At 41.0% G+C, this 23,635-nt stretch overlaps 5 protein-coding genes across 5 annotated transcripts; 2 read left to right on the forward strand and 3 right to left on the reverse strand.

Annotated features, from left to right (window-relative positions):
- Window positions 1-3,194: 3,194 nt before the first annotated feature.
- Window positions 3,195-4,515, reverse strand: LOC121864418. The gene is made up of 3 exons (XM_042363441.1): window positions 4,410-4,515; window positions 3,861-3,982; window positions 3,195-3,537 (listed from the first exon to the last, which is right to left on the reverse strand). Exons 1-3 carry the CDS (start codon window positions 4,419-4,421, stop codon window positions 3,372-3,374), a joined length of 300 nt encoding a protein of 99 aa, XP_042219375.1. The 5' UTR covers window positions 4,422-4,515; the 3' UTR covers window positions 3,195-3,371.
- Window positions 4,516-6,914: 2,399 nt separating this feature from the next.
- Window positions 6,915-8,229, reverse strand: LOC121864440. Its single transcript, XM_042363462.1, has 3 exons — window positions 8,126-8,229; window positions 7,581-7,702; window positions 6,915-7,257 (listed from the first exon to the last, which is right to left on the reverse strand). The coding sequence occupies exons 1-3, from the start codon at window positions 8,135-8,137 to the stop codon at window positions 7,092-7,094; spliced, it is 300 nt and encodes a 99-aa protein (XP_042219396.1). The 5' UTR covers window positions 8,138-8,229; the 3' UTR covers window positions 6,915-7,091.
- A 1,864-nt stretch (window positions 8,230-10,093) lies between these two features.
- On the forward strand, window positions 10,094-11,578 carry LOC121864442 (cuticle protein 16.8-like). Its single transcript, XM_042363464.1, has 3 exons — window positions 10,094-10,169; window positions 10,418-10,545; window positions 11,169-11,578. Exons 1-3 carry the CDS (start codon window positions 10,158-10,160, stop codon window positions 11,332-11,334), a joined length of 306 nt encoding a protein of 101 aa, XP_042219398.1. The 5' UTR covers window positions 10,094-10,157; the 3' UTR covers window positions 11,335-11,578.
- Window positions 11,579-16,319: 4,741 nt separating this feature from the next.
- LOC121864441 (cuticle protein 16.8-like) lies at window positions 16,320-18,326 on the forward strand. The gene is made up of 3 exons (XM_042363463.1): window positions 16,320-16,406; window positions 17,538-17,668; window positions 17,896-18,326. Exons 1-3 carry the CDS (start codon window positions 16,395-16,397, stop codon window positions 18,059-18,061), a joined length of 309 nt encoding a protein of 102 aa, XP_042219397.1. The 5' UTR covers window positions 16,320-16,394; the 3' UTR covers window positions 18,062-18,326.
- Window positions 18,327-21,352: 3,026 nt separating this feature from the next.
- On the reverse strand, window positions 21,353-23,070 carry LOC121864443 (cuticular protein 47Eg-like). The gene is made up of 3 exons (XM_042363466.1): window positions 22,965-23,070; window positions 22,080-22,195; window positions 21,353-21,786 (listed from the first exon to the last, which is right to left on the reverse strand). Exons 1-3 carry the CDS (start codon window positions 22,974-22,976, stop codon window positions 21,627-21,629), a joined length of 288 nt encoding a protein of 95 aa, XP_042219400.1. The 5' UTR covers window positions 22,977-23,070; the 3' UTR covers window positions 21,353-21,626.
- Between the last annotated feature and the right edge of the window lie 565 nt (window positions 23,071-23,635).

Below are 23,635 nucleotides of genomic sequence, written 5' to 3' on the forward strand. Positions count from 1 at the left end.
TATCTTATGAAACGCTGTTGGGTCTCCAGAAGTACATGCCCGCGCCATCTGTTGACAAAATAATAAACTCACCGAAAGTTTCAACCAATGAGACAACAGCCCGGGAATAATCAGCCAATCATAGAAAAGGGTTGCATTGATCCTGGAAAATAACGTCATTAGAGGGCGGAGCTTAATAACAACCAACACGGTAGTTGTGCTTGTTTGACTCCTCCGGCGTCTAGGCCATATCAACAACCTTCTTCTATGAATCTCTGTTTTTATTGGTTGAATGTCCTGAAGTTGGTTTCCTAGTAGCTAAAGTAGTAGAGGGTTTATTTCTTCCCCAATAGATGGCGTAGGCATGCAGACTTGGCCACCTATCACGTAAACATGATACCTACTCTAAATATTAAGTATCAGAAAGTTAATATAAACAAACCTCATATAAAACAAGAATTACCATAAATTATTTACTATTTCCATACTTTAATAGGCACATACTGTATCTATTAAGTTAACAAATAATAAGGTTCGAAAATTAACATCTCATTTCTGCCCCTAAGACCTTACACATATACTTTACTCATAGATTTTGTATTAATTTTATAAATATTTGATTATTTTTTAGCCAGGAAGTGAAAAAAATGGTCATGTTGTTGTTGAGAATAAAGTGAGTTGTATCCAATATCTCACTCCCTCCCTTTGCTACCCTACTCAGCTCTTCACTACATGACGACAGGAAAACCAGATGATTTTATCCCACAGAGACTCCCAGTTATCTCTTCTTGGGATGTAATTTTGTTTTGATTACAGTTTAATGTACCTGGGATTTATAGAGTCCCTTGGTGTTTGTGTTTATAGAGTCCCTTGGTGTTTGTGTTTATAGAGTCCCTTGATGTTTGTGTGTTGAGTCCCTTGATGTTTGTGTTTATAGAGTCCCTTGGTGTTTGTGTTTATAGAGTCCCTTGGTGTTTGTGTTTATAGAGTCCCTTGAGTCCCTTTGTTTGTGTTTTGAGTCCCTTGATGTTTGTGTTTATAGAGTCCCTTGATGTTTGTGTTTATGTCCCTTGAGTCCCTTGATGTTTGTTTATAGAGTCCCTTGTGTTTGTGTTTAAGAGTCCTTGATAGAGTCCCTTGATGTTTGTGTTTAGAGTCCTTGATGTTTGTGTTTATAGAGTCCTTGATGTTTGTGTTTGTCCCTTGATTTTGTGTTTAGAGTCCCTATAGAGGTCCCTTTGGTGTTGTGTGTTTATAGAGTCCCTTGATGTTTGTGTTTATAGAGTCCCTTGGTGTTTGTGCTTAGAGTCCCTTGGTGTTTGTGTTATAGAGTCCCTTGTCCTGTGTTTGTTTATAGAGTCCCTCCAGAGTTGGTGTTTGTATTATAGATGTCCCCTTTGTGTTTATGGATGTTTGTGTTGTCCCTTAGAGTCCCTTGGTGTTTGTGTTTACAGAGTCCCTTGGTGTTTGTGTTTATAGAGTCCCTTGATGTTTGTTGAGTCCCTTGATGTTTGTGTTTATAGAGTCCCTTGGTGTTTGTGTTTATAGAGTCCCTTGTGTTTGTGTTTATAGAGTCCCTTGATGTTTGTGTTTATAGAGTCCCTTGATGTTTGTGTTTATAGAGTCCCTTGATGTTTGTGTTTATAGAGTCCCTTGATGTTTGTGTTTACAGAGTCCCTTGATGTTTGTGTTTATAGAGTCCCTTGATGTTTGTGTTTATAGAGTCCCTTGATGTTTGTGTTTATAGAGTCCCTTGATGTTTGTGTTTATAGAGTCCCTTGATGTTTGTGTTTATAGAGTCCCTTGATGTTTGTGTTTATAGAGTCCCTTGATGTTTGTGTTTATAGAGTCCCTTGATGTTTGTGTTTATAGAGTCCCTTGATGTTTGTGTTTATAGAGTCCCTTGATGTTTGTGTTTATAGAGTCCCTTGATGTTTGTGTTTATAGAGTCCCTTGATGTTTGTGTTTATAGTCCCTTGATGTTTGTGTTTATAGAGTCCCTTGATGTTTGTGTTTATAGAGTCCCTTGATGTTTGTGTTTATAGAGTCCTTTGGTGTTTGTGTTTATAGAGTCCCTTGATGTTTGTGTTTACTGAGTCCCTTGATGTTTGTGTTTATAGAGTCCTTTGATGTTTGTGTTTATAGAGTCCCTTGATGTTTGTGTGTATAGAGTCCCTTGATGTTTGTGTTTATAGAGTCCTTTGATGTTTGTGTGTATAGAGTAGGATTTTCTATACTTAAACATATGTTGTCTCTGTCCGTGGATAGTTAAGTAGATAAATACGGCATTGACCTTCGTGCTCGTGATAACAACAAAAACAACAACAATAATACTAACAATAATAACAACAACAATAATAATAACAATAATAATAATAATAATAATAATAATAATAATAATAATAATAATAATAATAATAATAATAATAATAATAATAATAATAATTAGACAGGTATAGACACAGCACGTAGCATATAATTTTAACAATGGTCTTTTATGTCATGCTGTTGGGGCTCTGATTCTTCTCTCCTTCCGCCAATCAGAAAACATCATCGCCATATTCAGCCAATGAGAATAGCAAGTCATAAGCAAGGTCTGTTGCTTAGACCTTCCAAGATAAACTACGTATGAAACAAGCATAACTACCTAATTTACTTGTCTCTTGGTTCCTTCTGATAACGCCACCTTACAGAGCTGTTTTCTGATTGGTTCAATATTCCCACATTGTTGTCTCATTGGCTGAAATTTTCTGTCAGTTCATTATTTTGTCAACAGATGGCGCGGGCATGGTCATCTGGAGACCCAACAGCACTTCATAAGATACGTTATAGTGACAAACTTCTGTTCCCGAGAAATTTAATGTTGGCAAAATAAAAATAAACAAATAAGAACTCAGCATTTCTTCCTAAGCTGACTTGTCTATATTTAATTTGATATTTAGCTCTATCTAAATATCTATCTGTCCCCTGTATCTCCTTACCTGTCTATTTTACTGTCTATTAATTCATTTATCGCTATTTATCTATTATGAAACCTGTGGATCTGAAGATAACTTAAATAATAAACACATAGTTAGGATCACTGCCAGCGGGACCCTGATAATAATAATGATAATAATAACAACAATAATAATAATAATAATAATAATAATAATAATGCCGTCTGCTGTAACATACAGGTACATTCTCAAAGGTACAACAGTTAAACACAGTCATATAAAATATTCCTTTAATTTAAAGAAAATTTACAATATATACGAATAAATTAGTTAGATTCATGTGGGTCAGGAGTGTCAGCAACATCGTGTAGAGAACGTCAGCCACAAGGTCCTGGTGAACCCTGGTGGGGTCGAGCTCTTCACGTTATGTGGTCAGGTTCTCACGGAGGACATTTACTTCCTGTCGTGGAGTTCCTCAGAGGACGTGAAGGATCCCTGGTTACCGTCGGCCTTCACACCGGCGTCGCTGGCGGGGACGGCGTTAGACTCAAGGACACGGAAGCCATCGTCGTCAGCGACGTACCTGACGAAGTATTCAACGCCTTCGGGAGTCATGAACCTGCAACACGAATATATATATTGTCATCAGAAGCTTCTTGGTTACACAGGTTTATGTATCTATGTATTCCGGTCTCTTGTAATGTTCATTAATTCATCCGTAAACCATTTGGTTGTTATCAGGCGTCTGGACATGTTATTAATTGTTATCTCGACTATTGATAACTTTCATCATTACATAAATCCTCAAGAGACTCCCACCACATTAACCACTAACTCATGACCTGATAACGTGTGCAACACTCAGGACCATCTTCATCAGCCTGAGTCCAGGTGAACAACACCACAGTTACCAAGCAACAAGTACAGAGGCACCACACTCACCTGTAGGTGCCGGTGTAGGTGTTGTCGTCGTCGATGTCTTGGTCGTGGTGCAAGTCGTCCAGATCGAAGACATTGTCGGGGCGGGCGGCGACCAGGGCGGCCAGACCCAGGAGGACGAGAACCTGACGGAGGGAGAATAGAAGTTGATAAGATACACCGAACAGAAACAGAGTCACAGTACACAGTGAAACACGTGTGAGCAGAGAGGTGTAACACACACACACACACACACACACACATACGTTTGTAAACATACACGGTAGATACCTTTAAACAGTTGGATAAATAAATTAAAAAATTGTTGATTATTTAATATATAAATTAACATCCAACGTTTACCGGCAGCTTTAAATTCTATAATGAATGAACATCTTATTACTGTACATATTTTTAGGAGTTTCTCTTAATTTATTTTGGAATCGATCTAAAAAATAACTCTAGATAAAATAAATAAGTCAAATTTAGCTCCCATGAACAGATGAGAAAACCTTTGGAGAGGCGCCAGTTATTATAGTCAGTCACCTCCCCAGCAGGAGGAACACAACTCACGAGGTACTTCATGTTGATCAGTGGTAAGCCAAGATGTGATGTCCCCAAACTGGTGATGCCAGGTTATATAGGTGGCACACATGGCCACACCCACCTGACCCTCCCTTCCTGACACTACCACACATCCTCACTACAACACGCTATCGTCACCAATACCCCTGAGTATACTGCTAGCTCTTTCCTCCTTCTCCATAATATAAAGTATAGATTTACCCTCCCAAGACACTCAAATATAGTCATACACACAGTAAAATGACTCACTCTAAAAGCACAAGCAACAACTCTCCTCCCTTATGCGGGTCATTGCCAACTGTTATCAGAAAAACTACAGCCGGGTAGCAAAGACCGGCTGTCGTCCCCCACCCCCTACCCTGGCCTCGACACTCTGAGACCCGACCATCTTAGACTTTACTCTGGAAACTTAGAATACTGAGCCTGAAGCCTTTGCTGTTATTGAGTCTCATGACCTACATTAATTTACTAACAAAAGAACTTCACTATGTATTACAAACTACATAAGAAAAATAAATAATGAATACCCTATTTAACTTATAATTAAATAACATCTACCTTTATCTAATCACGTTATATTTCTATCTATATAATCGCATATGTTATAAAATTTAGTATATTATCGACATATTTATATAATTCATCCATAATTCGTTTAGTGAATTACACAGAGAGAAATAGTTTAACACAAACACACACACACACAAACACACACACACACACACACACACACACACACAAACACACACAAACACACACACACACAAACACACACACACACACCTGACTTCCTCCGGTCTTCGGGTCCACCTAGCTGCCTCTGTCCCCGGGTCACACGTCACCTTGTGTGTGTGAGGAGTCATCAACATTCTCCTCAGGTTAAAATTGACTAACTTGCCCAAGACGAACTTCAGGAACATGCAAAACTCACTCTCTGGTCTAGACGTGTGCACTGCGTCGTGGACTATATATAACCAATGTACTGGTGGGGATTTATACTGGATATCCTATACTCATGAGAAACTCTATTGGAATATAACACTTCAGCTCACTGGTATATTATTCATAGCCCCCATCACCTAGAGCAGCCCCCACCTAAGGCCTAAGATAGTCCCATTATGATATATCGCCTCAGTTGATGATTAAGTCAACCAAAGGAGAATGTATCCTCCAATGTGTTAGTTCTCTCAGTTCGTCCTCCTCGATCAACAAGTCCAGCATAATGGTACAGCTCTTCACGTTGCTCTCCTACTCGACACTCAAACTTATGTATCTACGAAGAGGTGACAGTCTAGTGGTACGGTCTTCACGCCCTTAGCTGTAGAAACTGTAGTGGATGTGATGCACGACACTAAGAAGCTCACCAAGAGATGCTTCACCACAGTCAAGTCACCAGCTGGATGAAACCTTCGTCACACCAACTGCTGACTCTAAGAAACACACCGTCAGGATTATTACACTGAGTAAGACAACTGACAGCTAGGGAACAACTACACGTGTTATTCTGCCTTGGTCAGTACCGCACTGTCTGTCTCCTAGGCAACCCAGTAGAGTGGAGCTGGCGACCATAAGAAGCAATTAAGAAAGTTAAGTATAAGAGACGGACTGGATCCTATGAACCGCTTTTTTTCACTGGCGCTTAACGGTTTTCACTTAATCACGCCAAGGCTCGTGTGTGTTTGTGTTTTGTGAGCCCCATGGCTCTCACTGTGTGTGTGTGTGTGTAATAATAATAATAATAATAATAATAATTAACGGTTTATTGAAAGAGCTTGGCAGCCAGAAGGCTGAAAATATACAGTTACATAATTGGGGAATGGGTTTCGAATTACAAATGATATACAAATAACATAAGTGACATAAATAAAATATATAATAACTAGATGGGGAAAAGTTCAAACTACAGGGCATTTCAACATAGTGACAGTGCAAGAAGTAGTGTTTACTGGGAGTGAATACACTGGTTTATTACAAGTTATTGATAATTTTTACAATGGTTGGGACTGGGCTGTTCTTATAGCGATCAGTTCGTGCACGTATGGGCTGGATGCGGTTGTGGTGTCGAACAGCAATTCTCGGGCTAGGGATCTCAGGTGGTAGTAGGAGCCGGTGTCGAGGATTGTGTGTGTTGTGAGCGCCATGGCTCTCACTGTGTGTGTGTGTGTGTGTGTGTTGTGAGCGCCATGACGTGAGGAGTGAAAACCGTGAAGCGCCACTGCCGGGTCACGTGGTAAATCATGTGATCACATTATTTCTTTCTGTAACATAAAGCAACATTTAGGCAAAAAATTAGGTTCCCAACTGATATACTTTTTAGTGTATATAAATTATTTAGGGTTCTCGAGTAAAACAATCACACCTGTATATATCTTTAAGAAGGCTGGGGAGATAACGAACAACAAAACAACAGCCACAACTCAGGTAAACACGCCCCTGAGCCGCCCACGCTGGGTAGTGTCAGTCTCTCAAAGGTACAACAGTTAAACACAGTCATGTGAAATATCTCTTTAATTTAAGGAAATTTTACAATATATGCGAATAAATTAGTAAGATTCATGTGGGTCAGGAGTATCAGCAACATCGTGTAGAGAACGTCAGCCACAAGGTCCTGGTGAACGCTGGTGGGGTCGAGCTCTTCACGTTATGTGGTCAGGTTCTCACGGAGGACATTTACTTCCTGTCGTCGAGTTCCTCAGAGGACGTGAAGGATCCCTGGTTACCGTCGGCCTTCACACCGGCGTCGCTGGCGGGGACGGCGTTAGACTCAAGGACACGGAAGCCATCGTCGTCAGCGACGTACCTGACGAAGTATTCAACGCCTTCGGGAGTCATGAACCTGCAACACGAATATATATATTGTCATCAGAAGCTTCTTGGTTACACAGGTTTATGTATCTATGTATTCCGGTCTCTTGTAATGTTCATTAATTCATCCGTAAACCATTTGGTTGTTATCAGGCGTCTGGACATGTTATTAATTGTTATCTCGACTATTGATAACTTTCATCATTACATAAATCCTCAAGAGACTCCCACCACATTAACCACTAACTCATGACCTGATAACGTGTGCAACACTCAGGACCATCTTCATCAGCCTGAGTCCAGGTGAACAACACCACAGTTACCAAGCAACAAGTACAGAGGCACCACACTCACCTGTAGGTGCCGGTGTAGGTGTTGTCGTCGTCGATGTCTTGGTCGTGGTGCAAGTCGTCCAGATCGAAGACATTGTCGGGGCGGGCGGCGACCAGGGCGGCCAGACCCAGGAGGACGAGAACCTGACGGAGGGAGAATAGAAGTTGATAAGATACATCGAACAGAAACAGAGTCACAGAACACAGTGAAACACGTGTGAGCAGAGAGGTGTAACGCACACACACACACATACATACGTTTGTAAACATCTATATCGCTTTAAACATTTATCTAATAAAACTTAACCTTTCCTGATTAATTATTTAACACGATAAAAATTACTATGAGCAGTATGATTATTTTTATTTGGTTTGGAATAACATCCAAGAGTTACCGGCAGCTTACAGTTATATATAAAATTAACCTATTTTAAAGCTTCAACTAAGGTTTTGGAGGCTTCAGTTTCAAGAAGTAAACTTTAACTCCCGTGAACAGATGAGAAAACCTTTGGAGAGGCGCCAGTTATTATAGTCAGTCACCTCCCCAGCAGGAGGAACACAACTCACGAGGTACTTCATGTTGATCAGTGGTAAGCCAAGATGTGATGTCCCCAAACTGGTGATGCCAGGTTATATACGTAGGTGGCACACATGGCCACACCCACCTGACCCTCCCTTCCTGACACTACCACACATCCTCACTACAACACGCTATCGTCACCAATACCCCTGAGTATACTGCTAACTCTTTCCTCCTTCTCTATAATATAAACTATAGAATCACTCATAAACTCATAAATCCTTCCATATACACAGTAATATTAACGTCCTTAAAAGAGTAACAAACAACATCCTCCCTATATACAGGTCATTGTCAGGTGGTGTCAGTAAAAAGTACAGGTTGGGTACTATCGAGTGGCCACCCGTCCCTTCCTCCCTCACTCTACAGGGCGCGTCACCTCACCTTGACATCTTGAAGTAAGTGTTTTAATACCTACCGTCATAACTATAGTGTACGTAACTAGACCACTCGATTTTGTTCTAACGTTGCTAGTAAATTAATAGCTATCTGAACTATTAGGGTAATTCAATGCTTTTCTAATATATATATACAATGAAATATCACTGTAGACAAGAATAGGATAAAGATTCATATTATCCATAGCAAATGCATGAAGGAAGTGGACCAACATCTTCCAGGACTGAATATTACCCGTCTTTCAATATTACTCTACCTGTATATTATTGATCTGTACAATACTATCTTATCCGCTACCACCATTACTACCACAATTACTACCACATCCACATCCACCACCACTACCCCATAGAGAGCCAGATGCCGCCCCCTCGTTCCTCGTGTCCGTATGTTCGTGTCCTAATTCACTGACACCTGATAGACGAGTTGACCCAGTGTAAGGTGTCTGGAGAGAGAGAGAGAGAGAGAGAGAGAGAGAGAGAGAGAGAGAGAGAGAGAGACTAACATCCATAATTACTTCTATAGTTGTATCCATCACTCACAGAGGCCACCACTATAGCTATACCTTAAGACCTAACCTAACCTATCCTATCCTATCCTAACGTAGGCGCTGAGTAGCATGCCTGACTCACCTGCCTCTAATTAACAGACAAATAAAACGAACTAAGCGACTCTAAATAACACCATGAAGAGTTGTCGGGATTAATTAACATATATTTGATAATTTGTTAAGTTTATTTTTTAATTAATAAGAATAATATCGAGTTAAGGATTTTATTTTTCTTATGAGGAAATATTTTGCTTCAACTGTCCAGGGTGTTTGTGGGGGGTATAGCTGTGGGAGGGGGAGGCTATAGCTGTGGGAGGGGGAGGTTATAGCTTTGGGGGGGGGGGAGGCTATAGATGTAGGGAGAGGCTATAGCTGTGGGGGAGGAAGCTATAGCTGTGAAGGACAAGCTCTGAGTAGGTAGCAACAGGCGTAGGTAGAGGAACAGGGAGGCGTCATTATATCATATTTTTTTGTTAGGGACTTTCTCCAACCTTGACCTGCATTGAAGACGAAAGTTACCAATTAATCCAACATTTATAACACATAACAAAAGATTATTAACCATTACTAACATATAACGAGGTGTATAAGGTGTAGTGATACTTCCTGTGGTGTACCTGTGTATAGAGAGAAGAGATAAACGATGGAGAAACGGTAATAAGATGATGAATATTTTCTCAGACTATTATGAGGAGGATATGATGATAGCGGTGTAGGGTAGGATAGGGTTCAGGGTAGGGTATGGTAGGGTAGGGTTGGGTAGGGTTGGGTAGGGTAGGGTATGGTAGGGTAGGGTAGGGTAGGGTAGGGTTGGGTAGGGTAGGGTAGGGTATGGTAGGGTATGGTAGGGTAGGGTTGGGCAGGGTAGGGTATGGTAGGGTAGGGTAGGGTAGGGTAGGGTTGGGTAGGGTAGGGTAGGGTATGGTAGGGTATGGTAGGGTAGGGTTGGGCAGGGTAGGGTAGTGTTGGGTAGGGGAGGGTGTGGCAACGTTAGCTCCCGCCCACCGACTATATAAACCGTCACAGCTGCCTCTGAGTATCACAACCTGCTACCATCACCACCAACCAACATGAAGTGTATCGTAAGTTGTGTCCATTCTCTCTCTCTCTCTCTCTCTGATCGGTGATTGGCCTACATACATTATTCACTTTAATCTTCTTTCAGTATAGTGAAGTAACATTAAAATATCCTCTCTAGTATGTTGCTCTGAGACTCCTTGAGGCAGACATCAAAACATCACCAGGTATTAGGTATAAGACGTAGGTGATACTCTCTCTCCTGTAGTAGAAGTCTTGTGTAGTGTTGTTTTCTCACGCCCTCCTCCGTCAGGTGCTCGTCCTCCTGGCTCTGTCCGCCCTGGTCGCCGCTCGCCCCGACAGTGTCTTCGACTTCGATATGGACGACATGCACCATGACCAGAGCATTGACGACGACAACACCTTCACCGGCTCCTACAGGTGAGTGTGGTGGTTGTGGCTCACCTGTTTTGGATTTTATATTTATCTTGAACTCTCTGAAGACGATATTTATCCCATTGAGGTCTATGGTTTAACCCTTTGATGACTACAGGTTTATCCCTTTGAAGACGATAGTTTAACCCTTTGAGGACGACAGTTTAACCCTTTGATGACTGGCAGGTTTATCCCTTTGAGACGATAGTTTAACCCTTTGAGGACGACAGTTTAACCCTTTGAAGATAATAGTCAAATCCTGTAAAGAGAACATGTTAATTTAAATGCACAACGAAACTTTAAGAATACATAAGAACAAACATCGACTTTATCGAAAAAAACGAAAAAAAATCTTCACATTACGACAGCGAATCGTTGGCAGGTATGACATTGACCCTCAGGTGTCCGTCTTACCATGACGAATGTTTTCACCTTAAATGTCACTCTGTCAAGACATTTATTCACTATCGAGGTAAAGGGTAAAAGTTCTCTTGTTTTAATGTTTTCAACTACTAATGTCTAAGTGTTAATTTTAATGTCGAGGATTTGTTATAATGTCTACTGTTTTGTCTAATGTCTAAATATTTTTTCAGTGTTTAATTTCTCACGCCATCTTCCTCCCGTTTCAGCTTCATGACTCCTGAAGGCATACAATACTTCATCAAATACGTTGCTGACGATGATGGCTTCCGCATTGTCGAGTCTAACGCCGTCCCCATCAGCAACGCCGGCGTGAGGGCCGATGGTAACCAGGGATCCTTCACATCCTCTGAGGAACTCCCCGACAGGATTTAAAGATCTATGGAAACGACAGATTACGACTGAACCTCGGAGTGTTGACAGGACCGAGTGACTGTCATGACTGGAGGAACTCGACTGTCAATATTCTGGGCAACTAAACACGACGTCTTCTACAGTTTGGTCAGTGTTAACTGTAAATCCACTTTACAGTTAAATGTTCACACGACCAAACCTGAAGTTTTTCATCAAATTCTTTATGTCTTCCTTAATTTATTCCTAAAATAAAAGACAATCATGATATCTATGTTTTTATTCCTCACTTGTTAAATACTCAGAATCTTCCATTATAATTCTCATTGATGTTATTTAGCAAACGGGTGGGGGAGGTATGTTAGGTTAGGTTAGGTTAGGTTAGGTTAGGTTAGGTTAGGTTAGGTTAGGTTAGTGCAGTAGTTCTTTTTTGAAATTCAATACAGTTAATTATCTCACTCAGGCTAATCTTCCTTTTACCAAACATCATCACTACTGGAGCCTCATCAACACGAGTCATCAATTATATAGTTGATGAGACAAGACTCTCATAATATTTCCATAGTGTTGGCCAATGTGTTTGTAGCTTCCACATTATGCTGACATTATATAAACAGTTCTTGAATTTGTTAATAAATATAATTCCTTGAAATACAAACTTTTGGCCAGTCGACTGTGATGCAGTACTGGAAGGCTCGTCAGGTGAGGGTGAAAAGGTGTACTGGAAGGCTCGTTAGGTGAGGGTGAAAATATGTATTGGAACGCTCGTCAGGTGAGGGTGAAAAGGTGTACTGGAAGACTCGTCAGGTGAGGGTGAAAAGGTGTACTGGAAGGCTCGTCAGGTGAGGGTGAAAAGGTGTACTGGAACGCTCGTCAGGTGAGGGTGAAAAGGGTTAGCGTAGAGTACCGGGGCGTGGCTGGGTCTGAGTAGAGATGGTGGGTTGGGGTCACGTGTCGGGAAAAGGTCAATGGGGGGAGGGAGCAGGGGAGGGGGCGGAATTTATGGGGCTAAGGGAGAGGGGGAGTCTAGGAGAATAGGGATGGGGGGTGGTGTAGGAGGCTCTGTAAGGGAGAAGGGTTTGTAGGAGACTAGGGAAAGGAGAAAGTGGGGTATAGGAGGCTCTGGAAGGGGACAGGGTGGTGTGGGGGGCTAGAGAACAGGGCCAGATTAAGCTTAATATGGGCCTGAGGCACAGATCAACTTGGGGCCCCCTACCCTCAAGGTATATATAAATAACAAGAACAAAATATACCCAAATTTATCAATGATTTCATCAATATTAAGCTTCTGCAAAATAACACATTTAATGTTCATAAGAGACAGAAAATTGAGACGTTGCTAGGACATCGGTGAACGAAGTTCATGTTTTATACGCTTCAACTTCGAGAATGTTTGGATTTGGGGGCCCCTTAGAGTCGGGGGGGGCCTGAGGCCAGTGCCTCAAGTGCCTCATGGTTAATCCGGCACTGCTAGAGAAGGGAGAAAGGGGGATGTAGGAGACTCTGGAAGGGGGGAGAGGGATGTAGGGGGCTTGGGAAACGGGGGGAAGAGCCTGAAGGAACGAATATTAAAGACTACAGCTCTCTGGCCTGGCGGTGTCGTTGTTGAGCGCTTGTAGATTGTCAACTTTTTTGTTCCTCCGTCTCTCTCCTTATATCTCTGATGAATACCTTTGTTTATTTACCAATTTACTTATTTATTTACTCATCTCTTCACTTATCTAAAGGGAATAAGAGAGGAAGAATAGTACTTTTATCAAGTTTAAAACAAATTATAATACGTATTTGGTAATTTAATCTTTTCACAAGATTTACGTGATACCATTTTGATATTTGGTTTGTTTACTACTGCAGGTTCCAATACTAAGCTAATTTATAAGAGAAGCTGGTGACTGGTTTATACTGATGACACTCATCTACTTACTGACTCGTTCAAGATATTTTATTGAACTTAAACTGAACGAAGCAACGATTAATATGAACACACCACGAAAAGGTAACATCAATTTTGTATTTATATTTTCTACTAAAGGATTCGCGAAAGTTTGTAGAAAAATTAAATTAAAGAAACACCATAATTATCACCTCTTGGTCCTCTGAGCGTTTGTGTTTTTGTGACAAAGTTGATGTTACTAACTGGTTTGGAGGGGGGGAAGGGGGGAGGGGAAGGGGGGGAGGGGAGATGGAGGGGAGGGGAGGGGAGGGGGGAGATGGAGGGGGGAGGGGATTTATACATACCTGGTGATGTATTTAGTCTATCACGTGTATTTGTTTACCAGGTGAAAGTGCACAGGTGTTATTGGCCTCTGGGGAATAAATTTGCTGTAGACTTAATAAATGTTCGCTAGATGTATTGCTTGCTGGGTGTGTTTACTTGGCTTCTGAGTGTTTGATGTTTAAATCTATCGCTTCTAAGTCTTCGTTTCTGAATTATTATTATTATTATTATTATTATTATTATTGCTATTGCACACTGTTCGCCAAGCTTAAGTTTAACAAGAAGACTGCCACTACGCACAGCTGCCTTCATCACCCAAACCTAACCTAGCTGGTGGATATTCGAGGGGCGAACCAGTGACTACATGGACAAGAAACGAGTACTGTTATCCACCGAGCCACCGCCTTTCCTTAAATACTCTTCCTGTAACGAGGTAATTAAATATTATGACTAAAATATTATCAAGTCATCAAGCTACTGGTTAAAATACATGAATTAATTTTAGATTAATTTTATATACCAAATTTCCGATCATTTCATTCAAATTAACTATTATATTTATGACTATACGTATATACAGTATACCGTTTATCAGTCGAGAATGACCTTGATATACTCAGTAGCTTGCAAGAGGCTTATCGGTTGAGATGGGTTTGGCCGGTCTGACGTCTAGGAGTCAGTGAACCAGCTGCCCTCCATCCTGTTACCATATATTCCTCCCACGCAATTTTTTAGTAAACAAACGCTTTAACCCGTGTTGTGTAATGGAGGTCTAGCATAATTATGTACTTTAGGTGTTTAATTGGCCATCTACTTTGTATATGGAGAGAGAGAGAGAGAGAGAGAGAGAGAGAGAGAGAGAGAGAGAGAGAGAGAGAGTAATAAGACTGTATGACTGTATGACTGTATATATACGGTTACTGTTATGTATCTCCTGACTGGGAAATACACTCAGAGATCAATTTCCTTAACCTAACCTAACCTAAACTAACCAATCCACCTTTAATTAATAGCTATTAATATTATGTGTCGGGGTGTCAGGGTTACTGAATGAAGAAATAGTATTGAGCAATCTAACTGTTGGGGCTATTATATCTATTAGTTGGGGCGATTATATCTATTAGTTGGAGCTATTATATCTATTAGTTGGAGCTATTATATCTATTAGTTGGAGCTATTATATCTATTAGTTGGAGCTATTATATCTATTAGTTGGGGCGATTATATCTATTAGTTGGAGCTATTATATCTATTAGTTGGGGCGATTATATCTATTAGTTGGAGCTATTATATCTATTAGTTGGAGCTATTATATCTATTAGTTGGAGCTATTATATCTATTAGTTGAGCTATTATATCTATTAGTTGAGCCATTATATCTATTAGTTGAGCCATTATATCTAGCTAGTTGAGCCATTATATCTATTAGTTGAGCCATATATCCATATCTGCTAGTTGGAGCCATTATATCTATTAGTTGGAGCTATTATATCTATAGTTGGAGCTATTATATCTATTAGTTGGAGCTATTATATCTATGAAGTTGGAGCTTGTTATTATATCTATTAGTTGGTTTTATTATATCTATTAGTTGAAGTTTTCATTATATCTATTAGTTGAGCTATTATATCTATTAGTTGAGCTATTAGATCTATTAGTTGGAGCTATTATATCTATTAGTTGGTGCTATTATATCTATTAGTTGAGCCATATCTATTAGTTGGAGCTATTATATCTATTAGTTGGAGCTATTATATCTATTAGTTGAGCTATTATAGTTGGAGCTATTATATCTATTAGTTGGAGCTATTATATCTATTAGTTTGGAGCTATTATATCTATTAGTTGGAGCTATTATATCTATTAGTTGGAGCTATTATATCTATTAGTTGGAGCTATTATATCTATTAGTTGGAGCTATTATATCTATTAGTTGGAGCTATTATATCTATTAGTTGGAGCTATTATATCTATTAGTTGGAGCTATTATATCTATTAGTTGGAGCTATTATATCTATTAGTTGGAGCTATTATATCTATTAGTTGGAGCTATTATATCTATTAGTTGGAGCTATTATATCTATTAGTTGGAGCTATTATATCTATTAGTTGCAGCTATTATATCTATTAGTTGGGGCGATTAAATCTATTATTTGGAGCTATTAATCTATTAGTTGCAGCTATTATATCTATTAGTTAGAGCTATTAAATCTATTTGTTGGAGCTATTAAATCTATTTGTTGGAGCTATTAAATCTATCTGTTGGAACTATTAAATCTATCTGTTGGAGCTATTAAATCTATTAATTGGAGCTATTAACACAGTGGATGGGTCCTTTGGGGAGCTATTAAAATTATCTACCTGTGATGTATCTGTACCTTTTACCTGTACTGATTTTTTTTATATACTTTTTGCTATTGTTTTTGTTGTTAGTTCACACCTAATGTAGTTGTAGGTAGTGTGTGTGTGGGTGTGGGTGTGTGTGTGGGTGGGTGAGTGGGTGGATGTGTGTGTGGATGTGTGTTCTAGTGGTGATAGTAGTGGTAGTGGTAGAAAGTAGTACTTCTATTGCTGATGATGACGATGATAATGACGATGATAATGACGATGACAATGGCAACACTAGAGACAGTAATGAGGTAAGGGCGTGGTGAGGCTATTGAGGTCAACACACAAGCCAACTCAAGTAGTGGCCAGTTCAAGCTTTACTTAACCTTTAGTATTTAAACAGAGTAACTTGGTGTGGTTGACAAACAATCAAGGTAAGTCAGGAGTTAGAACCTGACCTGGTTTACCACGTATAAAATGCTTGATACTCCCGTCCTAGACAACACACTCGTCTCCACCTCCACCACCACTGTCCATCATGAAGTGCTCCGTGAGTTATTGTTCCTTGAGTTACTGCTCTTCCGTGAGTTACTGCTCCTTGATCCGTGAGATACTGTTTCTTGATCTTTGAGTTATTGTTCCTTGAGTTACTGCTCTTCCGTGAGTTACTGCTCCTTGATCCGTGAGATACTGTTTCTTGATCTTTGAGTTATTGTTCCTTGAGTTACTGTTGTTCCGTGAGTTGCTGCTCCTTGATACGTGAGATAGTGTTCCTTGAACCTTGAGTTATTGTTCCTGGAGTTACTGATGCTCTGTGAATTACTGTTTCGTGAGTTACTGTTCCTTGATCCCTGAGTAACTGCTCCGTGAGTAACAGTTCACAATGGGATGAAATAATAAACTTTGCTAATGGGAAAAAATCCGTTATATCAAGGTGTCCGTTATAGATGTGAAAAAACTTGACCTAACGAACTATAAAGATGAAAGTCCGTTACATCCGAGTGTCCGTTAGATACGAAACCCCCAATAACGGATTCTAATAGACAAGTCCATCATGTGGAGATTTCACTTTATGCAACTGTTAGGATCGTCTAAAACATTGATCTGAAATTCACTGTGATTCTTTTTGCTTCCCCGGTGATCACAAGTCGTGTTTGGGGAGGGAGAACTGTACACTCACTCAGACATTATTAAATACGTTACCAATAATCTGAAATTAAATCTAGGTTAAAATGTGATAAGTGTTAATCGTAGACAGATTTATTATTTAATTTAAGCAAGGTGAAGAAGATTTCTGAGGTGAGGTGAGAGTTTAATTAAAATGAGAAAGATATTTTAACTTGAGGAGTAATTGTATTTCTCACTCGTTGTTAAACCATTAAAGTTACGATAGATTATATATGAGTCAAGTGATAGATTAACTCTTATTGTCTCTTATTTGGCAGCAGTTCAATAACACCTGTGTCTTGTTAACTCTCTCTAATTTAATGTGTTTTTTTTCTTTAGGTTCAGTTCTGGTTTGACAGCAAGATGTCATGTCAATTTAATTTTGTTCATGGTCGCTCGATTCTACCTTGACTGAACACATTTAGTGGGATTCATATTAGAGCGTGAGTCGTGTGTGTGTGTGTGGCTGAACAATCTCCCTCCTTCACCATGACTGTCTCCCTCGTCTCCTCAGGTTCTCCTCGTCCTCCTGGGTCTGGTCTCCCTGGTAGCCGCCCGCCCTGAATCCATCCTGGACCTCTCCGTAGAGGACTTTCACCAGGACATGGACATTGACGAAGACAACACCATCACAGGCTCCTACAGGTAGGTCCTCCCTATATGAACCTGATTCCTAAAACGATTTTATTATAACTTTATATTGACGTCATAATCTGGATTAAATAGATACTGTATAATTTTTTTAATTATTCCACAAATCACACACACACACACACGCACACACACACACACACCTAGTGACTAAGGTGTTGTCTACTGAGTGTTAACAAACCTTCGCCGCCACTAACCATCTCCTCACTTCCTCGTCGCAGCTGGACGTCTCCATCTGGTGAGCAGTTTTTCGTCAAGTACATCGCTGACAAAAATGGCTTCCGAATCTTGGAGTCCAACGCCGTCCCCGTCACCGTAGGTGGTGTAGCTGCCGACGGTAGACAGGGAGCCTCCCATTCCTCCGAGGAATCTAATGACAGCAGGTAGACGTCCTGCAGGATTACGAAGGATCACACCGGGCGGGATATGAAAGTTGATGCTGGACTGTTTTAAGACTCGCGTGATTTGAGATACTTGGGTGTGGGAGGCGGCGAGGTAGGGTACCTGAAGGTGTAGAGGCCCACTCGTCCCTCTCCCTACACCTTCCCTTCTCACTTCCCTCTCGCGATGTTATCTGTCTTCACACTTTACACATATTTACACTAGTTTATTTATGAACACAACAACATTACATCAATAAAGAATCAAAGTACTTGTGTGTATATGTGGCCCCTCATGTCACCACTTGGGGTAAATACTCCCAACAGTATCTTATTATGCGTCTTATGATCTGTATTCCTTAACAAACTAAAAGAAAAAAAATATCTAAAAAAAAAAATCCTTCGTGTGTTGATGTAATCTGGTCGAGTAGACAATACCCTCCGGCTTCCTCTTAGGACATTCTAGTGAAGTCTGGTCATGGGGAACTAAATCACTCTCCTCAGTTATGTAAATCGTGATGTGAGAATATTATCTGGAATGTGTTTATAATATCAACAACATAAACAGACATTCCTTGAGAGGATTTGAATATTTACGTGTATGGTAACCTTGGAAGTCCCCCCCCGCCCCCCCCCCCCGCCACATATATGATAGAACGAGTCAAGAAGATCTCTATCATCTTTCAGAGACATCACCCAAACTCACCTCACCTGCACTCGCTTCTCACTCCGACCTGCACCTCACCTGCACCTCACCTCACCTTACCTCACCACCTGCACCCTTCACCTGACCATCTGCACCTGCACCTGCACCTCACCTGCACCCCACCCACCTCACCACCTCACCCTCACCTGCACCTGCACTCCACCTCACCCACACCTCACCTCACCTCACCTGCACCTCACCTCACCTGCACCTCACCACCTGCACCTCACCCCACCACCTGCACCTGCACCTGCACCTGCACCTGCACCTCACCACCTCACCTCACCACCTGCACCTGCACCTCACCTCACCTGCACCTGCCTCACCTCACCTGCACCTGCACTCCTCACCTGCACCTCACCTCACCTGCACCTCACACCTGCACCTCACCTCACACCTGCACCTGCACCTCACCTCACCCTGACCTGCACCTCACCTGCACCTCACCCCACCTGCACCTCACCCCACCACCTGCACCCACCTGCACCTCCACCACCCACCACCCTCACCTGCACCTGCACCTCACCTCACCTCCAATATTATCCACCACCTAAGGCAACAAGTATCTAGTTAGTAACTTTTAAAAACGACACCATTTCTTACAGGTAACATTAACACCTAATTAATGGTAAGCCCTCCTTAAAGATCTTGAACTGATTCTCTCATTGTCATCATAGGCGACTCAGTTAAGATTCAGTATTTGATTTTTACCTGACTCAGTTTCCGTGAGTAGCTGAGACAAACTTAACATCATTTTGGTATACTGATGAAAGAAAGTGCTGTTATGTTGCAAGGTTATACTTATGTATGTGTAACCAGATATGTGATGAACCTTACCCAGCCATTGTGTAGTGTTAAGCCAGATATGTGATGAACCTTACCCAGCCATTGTGTAGTGCAGCCAGATATGTGATGAACCTTACCCAGCCATTGTGTAGTGTAGCCAGATATGTGATGAACCTTACCCAGCCATTGTGTAGTGCAGCCAGATATGTGATGAACCTTACCCAGCCATTGTGTAGCCAGATATGTGATGAAGCCTTGGATTCATAGCATTCAACAGTTAGCGGGTTACTTCACTCCAATGGTAGGATAAAGGTAGATTACCTTTTTAGCTGAGTCTATAAGGAATTCAGTCATCTACTCCACACGGGATTCGATCAAGGAATCTAAAACATGAGAGAGAGAGACTGTACCCCAAGGAGCCAGAACATTATCACAGGTACAGTGTGTGTGTGTGTGTGTGTGTGTGTGTGTGTGTGTGTGTGTGTGTGTGTTTCGTCTCTGTTTATTTTATTTTTGTTTTCGTTTTTTTTTATTTTTTGTCTTTTTTTTCACTTTTATTTTTATCGGGTTCACGTTTTTTATTTATTTTTATTTTTTCTCTCTCTCTCTCTCACAACAGAAACTACGGAATCTTTCAAAAAAAACAATCAACCATTTGTTTTACTTTTCCGAACGTGAGACATAAACAATGTTGATAAGAAACAAGAAAAAATAAAGAGAAGTAAGAGACATAATAGAACTTAAAGGTATTATTAACCTTCCTTCCTTCCTTCCTTCCTCTTCCTTCCCTTCCTATCTCCCTCCTTCCCTTCCTTCCTCCTTCCCTTCCTCTTTACCTCCTCCTTCTTTCTCTCCCTCCTTCCCTTACTCTTCCTCCTTCCCTTATTTCTCTCCTCTTCTTCCTCCTCCTTCCCTTCCTTCCTTTCTTCTCTTTTCCTCTCAATTCCCCTTCTCTACCCTCCTCCCTTTATCTCCCCTTCCCTCAATTCATTTCCTTCCTCTTACTTCCTCCCTCTTCCATCCTCCTCCTCTCCTCCATCCATCCATCCTTCCTTCCTTCCTTCCTTCCTTCCTCCTTCCCTCTGCTGTGAGTACAAGACCTCACCTGTTAATCACCTGTACACTCACCCACTCACACCTGTCGAAAACCTCTACCAGAAAACAAACAAATATTTTTTTTTTTTTCATTTGCTGTTTTGTTCAGGTAAAGATGTTGTTTAAAGGTGACAATTATAAGGTTGTTAAGGAGCTTGAAGAGTTGTATTACCCGGTGCTCTGTTGTTGTCGTTGTTGTTGTTGTTGTTGTTGTTATTTAATATCTTTTACCATTATTATTATATATATCATCGTAAACTAGTTAATAGCTGCTACCATAAACTATTTTTTTTAAGGTTGAATAATCATATGGAGTTTACTTATCATTTTATTATTGAAATTATTCATAATATTTTACACTTATAAACGATCATGTGAATAAATAACTTTGATAAATAAATAATAATTGACTCATACGTAGAAGAAAGAAGTGTGATAAAAGGAGCTATAGGAAGAGGAAGAATAAGGAAGAGGAATTGGAAGAGGAAGAGGAAATAGAAGAGGAGGAGGAAATGGAAGAGGAAATGGAAGAGGAGGAGGAAATGGAAGAGGAAGGTCATGGAAGAGGAGATGAGGAGAGAAGGTTGTGGAACGTGGAACGAGAGAATCATGGAAGAGTAAATAGAACAGAAAAATCACGGAAGAAGGAATAAGAAAGACGAAAAATAAAACAAATAAAAGAGGAATAAAAGAGAAATAAAATAAAAATAATGACTAAGAAAATCAATTCATTGGAGTCTTGAAGCCACACAGAAGCCACGATAGACGGGAGGTGAGGAAGGTGAGAGACAAGGAAGTAGAGAGAGAGAGAGAGAGAGAGAGGAGGGAGACAAATGCCCCCATCCCTCCCTACCCCATGTGTCTCACTCTGGGTATCCCTTCTTCACCTCCTCCCACACACACACGATCACTTTAAGACATTCCAAATACCTCATATCCGTTAACCATCCTGACTACCATGTTTACAATAGGATATCTAGTTCATTTAATCATCATCCTTTTCCTCAGAGGACAAGAAGGATCCCTGGGTACCGTCAGCGGCCTCTTCACCGTTGACAGGAACAGCGTTGGACTCTACGATGCGGTAGCCATCACCGTCAGCGATGTACTTGACGAAATATTCCACACCTTCAGGAGACTTCCAGCTGCAACACACAACAATGTTTACTTTCTATAATCTATGTCAGGTGTATAACTCCAGGTAGGTTTAATAACTCTCACCTGAGGATACACCTGGAGCTAAACTTCTTCACTCTACAAATTGATGCTGAAATATATCTCACTCAGTTAAGCTACAAATTCTAACTTAATGGCTCAACAAGATAATCATCCCAGCAGCTGACGTCATTATAGATAAACTGATATAACTAAGAGAAAACTGATCATTAGTTCTCCCTGTGGTGCACCTGTGAGGCGTGAGACAGGTAACCCTACTCACCTGTAAGATCCTGTGATGGTGTTATCTTCCGCAATATCTTGTATCTGGGTGATTTCGTCGAGGTCAACGTCAGGTCGGGCAGTGACCAAGGCGACCAGACCCAGTACAACGAGAACCTGGCGGAGGAGACACAAAAAATGGTTAAGTTAAGTAAGAGTCTCTGCGGGTTCTGTAGCTCAGGTGTTGGAAGGTTAGTATCGCGAGGTTTGGTCCCCGGTCAAGGTGGAGGCGTTGGATTCTCTCCTTGTACACCAGGTATTGTACACCAGGTCATGTATACCAGGTCATGTACACCAGGTCATGTATACCAGGTCATGTATACCAGGTCATGTACACCAGGTCTTCTACACAGGTCTTGTACACCAGGTCATTACCAGGTCATGTACACCAGGTCATGTACACTCAACAATAAATGATTACACTATCGGGTGAGTGTGTCGAGGGCGGGACCAACCTGTGGGTGGACCAGCCTCCTGCCAGGGTGGTGGAGTAACCCACTACAGCACCTGGTGAGTGTTAAGACCCAGGGCAGCAGACCAGCACCTGCCCGGCCACCACCCTACTGCAGAAGACTTATATGAATAAAAAAAACAGCTTTGAGCAGTAAAACATCGAATAACTGAGAAACTGTTAAGCCCACCAGCACTAGACTGTGTTTACTAGTGCCTGAGTGTGTTCAACAAAAATTCGTTCAATAAACATCTAGTTCAGGTGTTATAATTTATTAAGAACAATTAAATGAACTATGAACTTTTTTTCATTTTGGTTATTGACGTAAGTTTGTTTACACTCCATGCTTTACAGTCGCTGGTACACGTACACCTCACACACCTGGATAACCACAGCGGGACATTGAACACATGTACAAAGCTAAAGTCAACTCACAAAGCACTTCATGGTGTCGCTGTTGATCTGTAATGGAGGACGATGGCGTGTGTTGGTCAGGTCTGGTGGTAAGGCTCTTTATACCACAGGATCCAGGTCAGCTCTCCACCTCCTGCCAGGCCTGTTTGTCACTTGATCTTCACACAAAAATGTCATGACAGTTTGAACACCAAGTCCTGCCCCACATACTATACTGTACCAAGTCCTCGACCCTCTCCAAGTGCTCTACTCGACACCATCACCTTAATTTATCTTCAGGTAGGCACTGTTACCTCACACATCACCATACATTATCACTACACCACATCATCACACCAGTAAGTCATCATATCACCACACTGCCACACTACCAAACCATCGCACCACCGTCTTGTGTGAAGTTAATTAAATATTCAAGTAAATATCATATTAAGAGGAGTAATTATCTTCACGCTGATTTTAATTGCACGCACACACACACACACACACACACACACACACACACACACACACACACACACACACACACACACACACACTACATAAACCCATTGACTATGACAATCCCTTATTTTTGTGACTTAAAACTGGAAGAATAATGACTTTCCATGAGTACGATAAACTAACCCTTTGAGTACAATGGCTTAGTCCTTTGAGTACTAGGCTGGGGAGGACCTGTACTCAAACACCAC

Source organism: Homarus americanus, unplaced genomic scaffold (genome assembly GCF_018991925.1).
Source record: "Homarus americanus isolate GMGI-L3 unplaced genomic scaffold, GMGI_Hamer_2.0 scaffold29020, whole genome shotgun sequence".
In the NCBI taxonomy this organism is placed as follows: domain Eukaryota; kingdom Metazoa; phylum Arthropoda; class Malacostraca; order Decapoda; family Nephropidae; genus Homarus; species Homarus americanus.

Bases quoted from the DNA above. Each gene is read 5' to 3' on its own strand.
- LOC121864418 (XM_042363441.1), bottom strand. The intron at 3,538-3,860 runs GTGAGTGTGGTG...TTCGTGTTGCAG, and splicing joins ACCTACACCGGCACCTACAG to GTTCATGACTCCCGAAGGCG.
- LOC121864440 (XM_042363462.1), bottom strand. The intron at 7,258-7,580 runs GTGAGTGTGGTG...TTCGTGTTGCAG, and splicing joins ACCTACACCGGCACCTACAG to GTTCATGACTCCCGAAGGCG.
- LOC121864442 (XM_042363464.1), top strand. The intron at 10,546-11,168 runs GTGAGTGTGGTG...CTCCCGTTTCAG, and splicing joins ACCTTCACCGGCTCCTACAG to CTTCATGACTCCTGAAGGCA.
- LOC121864441 (XM_042363463.1), top strand. The intron at 17,669-17,895 runs GTAGGTCCTCCC...TCCTCGTCGCAG, and splicing joins ACCATCACAGGCTCCTACAG to CTGGACGTCTCCATCTGGTG.
- LOC121864443 (XM_042363466.1), bottom strand. The intron at 21,787-22,079 runs GTGAGTAGGGTT...TGTGTGTTGCAG, and splicing joins ACCATCACAGGATCTTACAG to CTGGAAGTCTCCTGAAGGTG.